General features: G+C 44.8%; 1 protein-coding gene across 1 annotated transcript; it reads right to left on the reverse strand.

The window, feature by feature from the left end:
• Nucleotides 1-1837: 1837 nt before the first annotated feature.
• Nucleotides 1838-2179, reverse strand: LOC143018300 (uncharacterized). The gene has a single exon (XM_076173657.1). The coding sequence runs from the start codon at nucleotides 2177-2179 to the stop codon at nucleotides 1838-1840; it is 342 nt and encodes a 113-aa protein (XP_076029772.1).
• Nucleotides 2180-8072: the final 5893 nt, after the last annotated feature.

Consider the following 8072-nt stretch of genomic DNA (forward strand, 5'->3'; position numbering starts at 1 on the left):
GACTGACCCATGTGGTTCTTCTCTCCTCCTCCTCCTCCACCCCTTGCGCTTCGGAGTTTCGAAGTCTCGGAGTTTGAAGCTTCAGAGTTTCGAGCTTCAAAATCCACAAGTCGATAATACTTTTCCAAAGCACTCGGTTCTCTCCAACTGTAATTAATGAATCAATGAGCCGTTAATCATATATATATATATATATATATATATATATATATATATATATATATATATATATATATATATATATATATATATATGTACAACACTGAATGGGTCCCAGTGATTAGAGATACATTTTAACAACCACAATGCACTTTAATTCTAACCCATCAAAGGCCAGCATGCTGAAATTGAAATGTGGTACTGCCCAGGACTCGAACCCGGCATCCTCATGACAAGTGCGACAGTGACTTTCCAACTAGGCTATCAAGAGATAGCCTAGTTGGAAAGTCACTGTCGCACTTGTCATGAGGATGCCGGGTTTGAGTCCTGGGCAGTACCACATTTCAATTTCAGCATGCTGGCCTTTGATGGCTTAGAATTAAAGTGCATTGTGGTTGTTAAAATGTATATATATATATATATATATATATATATATATATATATATATATATATATATATATATTGCAATATCTACCTCATAATAAAAATTTGAGTCACAAGTGACCTGTGACACGGAGTTCATCAAAGGAAGCCATATTTTTTGTTTTCTTCCCACCGTAGAGTAGAGAAAAATTCAGAGTTACACATATACAGTACTATCATCAAGGTTGTCTGCGTGGAAAGAAGACAACCTCATAAGGGTATGAGTTTTTCACCAGTTTAGAATAGGCCGCCTTCTTTCCTATTCTGTGTAATGAACATGTCGCATTATATTCTGTCAGGCCGCGAGCAGCAAAGAGCCACTCAGACCACAGCACCAAGTTCCATCACAATGCTGTGTACAGGGATGGATCGCTCTTATAGTGTCCAGCGTGCACCTAAACTTCGTCAACCAACTGTTTACTTATTTGCTTAGGGCGGTCCATCGAAGACTGACGACGTCAGTGCTCCGATGAGGTGAGATGGGTGAGTGAAGTTGGGCGGTGATGATGAGGTCTTTGTCGCTTATGTCAACGGAGGTGTGTGTGGAGCCCGATTTTTGACCCACAAATCTTTCCACGCTCTGGGCAAGTCAGATCTGGATCAGGTGGATAAGCTCTATTGTTGAGCTGATCTTTTTTCCCCGCCGGTCGTCCCGTGTTTGGTTGCGAGTAGACTTACTTTGTACGCCATGAGGCGCGATCAGAGGCGATGGTTTCAAGAGTAGTTGGTGCAATGTTTTGGTGTTATACTGCTGAGGTGGGTGAGCTATATGACTTGCTTGAGCTGGGCACCATTGGTTTGAAAAACAGGAGGCAAGACTGGTGCTGTTCTGTGTTGTGCAAGTATCTCGGTCTTCTTTGTGTTGACATGGAGACCCAAGGAGACCACTAAGATAGTGCGTTGTAGGGCTTCTGCAGAGTGAGCTAGCGACGGAGGTTAAAGAGATTCCCATCTAGGCGGTATTGTATCAGCACTCCATAGTCATCGTTTAGCTTATTGTGGCTAAGGGTTGCGACAGTGATAAGAAACGGATTGAATATCACAGATTCCAGGACACAGCCTTGCTTAACTCCCACTTCAACAGTGAAGGGCTCTGATTTTTGCCCTCCTGGCAGTACTGCGGAGTGAGCTAGCGACGGAGGTTAAAGAGATTCCCATCTAGGCGGTATTGTATCAGCACTCCATAGTCATCATTTAGCTTATTGTGGCTAAGGGTTGCGACAGCGGTAAGAAGTGGATTGAATATCACAGATTCAAGGACAGCCTCCCACATCAACAGTGAAGGGCTCTGATTTTTGCCCTCCCGGCAGTACGCAGGCATTCATTCCGTCCCGGAAGCTTTTGAGGGTATTGAGAAATTTTGGAGGTGTACCAAACTTATGGAGGACACTCCAGAGGAATTCCCTGTTTACTATATCAAATGCCTTTCTTAGATCAATAAAAGCGAGGTATAGATCACGGTTCTGTTCGTGGGATTTCTCTTGAATTTGGCATAAGGGGAATATCATATCTGTGGTACCCCTGTCTTTTCTGAAGACACATTGTGTCTTGGGTAGGATAGTTTCTGTAAAGTGATTAGCCAGTTTTACGAGCATGATTCGAGCAAGAATCTTCCCTGCGGTGGCCAACAAAGATATGCCTCGGCTGTTACCACAAAGTGATTCGTCACCTTTCTTCTTGTAGATGGTAATTATGTTAACGTTTTTCCGCGCTTGGGGGCGATTTCAGTTGCCCACACGGCTAGGACCATTTCGTGGAGATGTCCGCCGTTTAATTAATTCTTTTTCGGAGGGAAAAACACACACGCATATACGCACACACGCACACACACACACACACACACACACACACACATATATATATATATATATATATATATATATATATATACACGCACTCACACACATCGAGAGGGGGAGGGAGCAAGGGACAGAGAGAGGCTAGAGAGAGAGAGAGAGAGGCTAGAGAGAGAGAGAGAGAGAGAGAGAGAGAGAGAGAGAGAGAGAGAGAGAGAGGAAAGAGAGAGAGAGAGAGTTGGGGAGGGAGAGAGAGAGAGAGAAGAGAGAAAGGGGAGGGGGAGATATCGCAGAATTTTGCCGCCCCTTGAGGGGATTAGGGAGGGGCTGTGGCCAGCCAATGTTTGCACTCCAGATAGACACACATATATGCACACACATAACCTCACTCGTGCACACACATATACACAAGCACAGATACGCACACACAAAACACACACACACACACACACACACACACACACACACACATATATATATATATATACACACATACACATACACACGCATACATAACATACACACACACGTGCGCGCGCACTTATACACAAAGAGAGAGAGAGAGAGAAAGGGGATAGATAGAGAGAACGAGAAAAGAGAAAGGAAATGGAGAGAGATGTACTGGGATAGGGAAAGGGAGACATTCCTTTTCTTGTTGGGCATATGACCACATGGGCTAGGGCCATGTGTGAGCCTCCCATGAGGTGGGGAGGGGGGGTCGGAGTGAGTTGCGGTCAACTGCCTCCCACGCTGGGCCCAGCACCACGCGAGCTCCTTTTGGGATCGTTGGGCCTGTGGTATGAATGTGGTACAGATGGGGGTGCCCAGTTGGCATCCCTGGTGCTGGGTCAAAAGGTGAGAGTGAGGCGGGGGTGCCGCTGGTATGCCAGGGCGTCGGCAGTGTGCGTGTGCGAGTGAAGTGAGGGGGAGGCAAGCGGAACTGTGCTAGGATTAGGTTTGCTAATAGGCAATGGTGTTAGGTAAGCTAGGATAGAGAATGATAGAAGTGTGTGGCGCGAAACTAAAGGGGATTAAAGAGTGAAGCAGAAGCAACCGCAGGAATGGGATTTTTACTTAATTCAGATAAATGATCGGCAGTTTCCTACAAGCTATCTAGGCGCCAAAGGTGATTGAGACAACGAGCACAAAAGAGCCATTCAAGATGAATAATATTACTTTAAGGCCATTTGACGGCAATGGAGACGGCGCCGAATGGCTTAAAAAGGTGGAATTGGTGGCTAACTTAACCGGGGTAACGAACGTAGCTAGCTATATTGCATTTAACCTAGAAAACGACGCGTTGGCCATCTACCTGGACATGGAGACTGTTGATCAAATGGATGGGGGGAAGGTAAAGAAAATATTACAAGAGGCTTTCGGCGAGAGTCCGTTCGAATCGTTTAATCGGCTGCAAAAAATGCGCTTGGCTGGTGAACAGGTTGGTGTTTTTGTCAATGAAATTAGAAATTTGGCTGGGCTGTCTACATTCACGGGCGAATGCTTGGATAAACTCGTTAGAATGGTGTTTGTGAATGGCTTTCCAGATCGTATATATGCTGGACTACAGGAAATAGATCATGCGTTGTCGGCGGCGAGTATGAACAAGTTGATAGCTCGCGCTAGGCTTCTCACGAGGACAAAGAAGGATGGGTCTTTGGCGGCCGTAACGACAGAGCAGTCGCCACCGAACCTCGGGTCGAGATACCAACTCGATGACGATGGAGAAGGGAAAATGGGGTACTCCAGGGGTCACAACAGCGGATGGCGGGGGCTGGCTAGGGTCCGTTGTTATGTGTGTCGACGACTCGGTCACTTCGCGAGGAACTGTATGGAGGCGGAGCTCATTTGTTACGATTGTAATCAGGCGGGACAGATCGACACTGCTAGCAGGGAAACGGGCGAAGGGCGGCCGCTATGCAAACAGTCGCCGAGGAAATGTAAGGACGCCGTCCAGCCATATGCCGACTGTGGATGTCTGGTTGAGAGGAAGACGCGCGAAGGCACTAATAGATTCAGGCTGTTCAACCACGATTGTAATGACCGACGTAGTTCAAGAATTTAGACAGGGAGATATGGCCCTGATAACAGTCGACGGAAGGGAGACGAAGTGAGGTGACCAGGAAATTGAAATGACGGTGGAGGACATTCCGATACGATCAAGAGTGCTTGTCATTAGAACGGTTATAGAGGGAATTGACGTGGTGCTGGGAATGAATACAATTGCTCAGCTTGGAGAAGTCACGTTTATCGCCGGACAAGTGAGGATTGGAGCGATACGCGACTCAAGTACGGAAAGGAGAGGGAGGACCCGTCTGAGGCCGGAAATGGACGTAGGAATGACAATGAGGGCCATGGAGGGCAGTGTCACCGCGAAGCTCGACCCTGACGAGAGGGCGGCGCCTTGCACGATTGAGGACGAAGACTTCCGGGCGAAATTTGATGGCCAGAAGTGGGAGGTAGAGTGGTACCTGAAAAAAGGCTCACCTCTGTTGAAGAACAAAGTCGACTGCTACAAACAGACTCTCGGAGAGGGGGTGAGGGACGACTTTGACCTCGAAGTAGAGCGGTGGATTGATGAGGGAATTTTGAGTCCCTGGGAGGAGCCGGTGGAGGGTGGAATCTTGCCCCTGATGGCAGTGGTGCAGCCAACCAAGAACAAAGTACGACCGGTGTTGGATTTCCGAGAACTGAACCAGTTCGTGAGGTGTCATACTGGCGATGATTTTGTAGACGTATGTAACGAGACCCTATGCAGATGGTGCCAAATGAGGGGGGCGTCCACGATTGTAGACCTGCAGGCGGCTTACCTACAAATTCACGTGGCGAAGAAGCTATGGAAATACCAACTAATAAAATATAAAGGTAAAACATATTGCTTGACCAGATTGGGGTTTGGGCTGTGCTCAGCCCCAAGGATCATGACGAGGATCCTGAAAACAGTACTGGAGAAGACAGAAACAATGAAGAAGGGCACGGAATCATACCTCGATGACATACTGGTGAATGATACTGTGGTATCAGCGTCGGACGTCGTGAAACATTTAGCTTAATTCGGATTGGTATCGAAGAAGGGGGCGTCCACGATTGTAGACCTGCAGGCGGCTTACCTACAAATTCACGTGGCGAAATAGCTATGGAAATACCAACTAATAAAATATAAAGGTAAAACATATTGCTTGACCAGCAAATTTGGAGACAATAGATTTTAGTCCGTGGTCTATATAATTTATACTATGAATAGAAGTGGCCCAAGAACGGAGCCCTGAGGAACTCCACTCGTAACATTTTTCCATCTAGAAGTTTTGCGATTTAGTACAACTCTGCTTTCGATCATTCAACCAATTACTAGTCCAACTTAATGGGCTACCACTTATTCCGTATGATGCTAATTTAGCAAGTAGTCTTTCGTGGGGGACGGTATCAAAAGCTTTTGCAAAGTCTAGATATATTAAATCTTTATTATTTATTTCGTCATAATTCGAGATGACTGTGTTGTAGAATTCAAGTAAGTCACGCAAGAATCCTTCCGTCTGAATCTATGCTGGCTATCTTTTATCAAACAGTTACTTTCTAAATGCTGTTTGATAGCATCTCTGATGATAGTTTCCATAAATTTTCCTACGATTGAAGTCAAGCTTGTAGGTCTGTAATTATTTGGTTTCTTTTCGTCTCTTTTTTCGAATATATAACGTTAGCTAGCTTCCATTCTCTTGGGACATCTCCGGATATAATGGATTTCTTGAAAATAATTTCTAATGAAACAACAATCTCATTTTTCATTTCCTTTAAGATTCTTGGATCCCAACCGTCAGGCGCTGGTGTTTAATTAACTTTGAGTTTTTCCATACACACATACGCCCAAAAAAGTATTAATCGTGTCACATTTACACACATCGCAAACACAATATTATATTCGTATAGTCACAGGCGTACTCTCCATATTCACTTAGGCCTAAAACTGATAAAATTAATTTTACCCTATGTTTATGCTTCCCTCACGACATAGATCCTAGACTCTAGATCTTCACACATATTATATATATATATATATATATATATATATATATATACATATATATATATATATGTACATATATATATACATATATATGAGAGGGTTTGAATGGATGATGGAGACGCAATGGGTACGGGTCGTGGGAGTTGTCAGACGGGAATCAAAGCTAAGGGAGCTCGAGGGGATGAATTCAATTAGTAGAAAGGCAAATTTATCAATCAGAAAGGGGAAGCATCCGGGGCGACGGAAGGAAGGAGGAAGCAAAAGAGGGGAATAGAAGAGAATGAAGGGGAAAAGGCAAGGGGAGAGGAAAGGCTAGGCATAAAAAAGAGAGAGTGGGGGAAGGGATGGGGGAGGAAGGGAAAGGAGAAGGTCAGAAGGGAAGGCAGGTAGAGTAGGGTAAGGGAGCCGAGGGTAAAAGAGGGGAGGGAAGTGGAGAGAGGGGACAGGAGAGGGGAAGAGGTAGGAGGAAGGGAGAAGGGAGGGGGAAGGGAGGGGAGGAAAGGGTAGAGGTGGAGATAGGAGTGGATGAGAAGATAGAAGTAAAATGAGGGAAAACAGATGGAAGGGGTAGGAAAATGAGGATGGGGACGAGAGGGTGGAGGGGGGACAGCAAGAGACTGGGAGAGACCATAAGGCCTGCCTGGTGTAGGCCCTGTGGCCTCTTGCAGTCTCCTTCATTCTTATGTTCTTATGTTCTTAAAGAAAGGGAGAAGGAAAGGAAAGAAGGAGAGAGGAAGGAAGGGCAGGGAGAGGAAGGGAAAAGAGGGAATGGTATTTGTGAACGGGTTAGTGAAAAGGTAGAGAGATGAGGGGAGGAAGGAATGGGAAATGTGGGAATGAGGGAAGGGAGGAAGTTGAAAAAAGGGGAAGGGAAAGAAGAGAGGGAAAGGCAAGGGGAAGTGAGGGCAGAGAAAAAAATAAGAAAGAGAAAGGAAAGGGAGGGGGAAGTGGATCAATTCGTGTAGACCATGTGTAGGATGACCAAACTTCTTGGTTACAAAAGGCTTGTTAAATGATATAATAGGATTCATGTAAAAAGAAACACTTATTTACAACACGCTTGACCAGAGTAAACTGACTCAAGTAGTGTGGGGCGGGACGAATCATTGCACAAAATAACAAGAAAATTTCATCTTTGTTGGGTATGGCGACCAGAGTCGACCAGGATTGATAACAACACATGCCTAATAATACACGAGGGGAGCGGAGGACAGGGTCGGAGAGACAGGAGCCGGGAGTATGGGAAAGGCAAGGAAAGGAAAGGAAATGAGGATAATGAACAAAAGGGAAGGAAAGGCCAAAGAGGTGGGAAAAGAATTGAAGGGAATGAAGGCCAATAAGGTGGAGGAAGGGAGCGAAGTGACGGTGAGGAAGGGGGAAGAGGAAAAGGGTAAAGGAAACGGGAAGCAGTTTGAGGTGAGGGTAGAAAAGAAGAATGGGGGAGAGGTGAGGAGAGGGAAAGTAAGTTAAACGACGAAAGAAAAAATCACTGATGGAAAGAGAAGGTATATATATGTGTATATAATATATAAATATATATATATATATATATATACATATATATATATATATGTATATGCATATATATATGCATATATATATGAATATATATACATATATATACATATATATACACATTATATATATACATAAATATATATATACATATATATA

This window comes from Oratosquilla oratoria, chromosome 3 (assembly GCF_046742065.1).
Source record: "Oratosquilla oratoria isolate Oo_2021 chromosome 3, ASM4674206v1, whole genome shotgun sequence".
NCBI classification, from domain to species: domain Eukaryota; kingdom Metazoa; phylum Arthropoda; class Malacostraca; order Stomatopoda; family Squillidae; genus Oratosquilla; species Oratosquilla oratoria.

Bases quoted from the DNA above. Each gene is read 5' to 3' on its own strand.
- LOC143018300 (XM_076173657.1), bottom strand. From the start codon at position 2,179: ATGCTCGTAAAACTGGCTAATCACTTTACAGAAACTATCCTACCCAAG.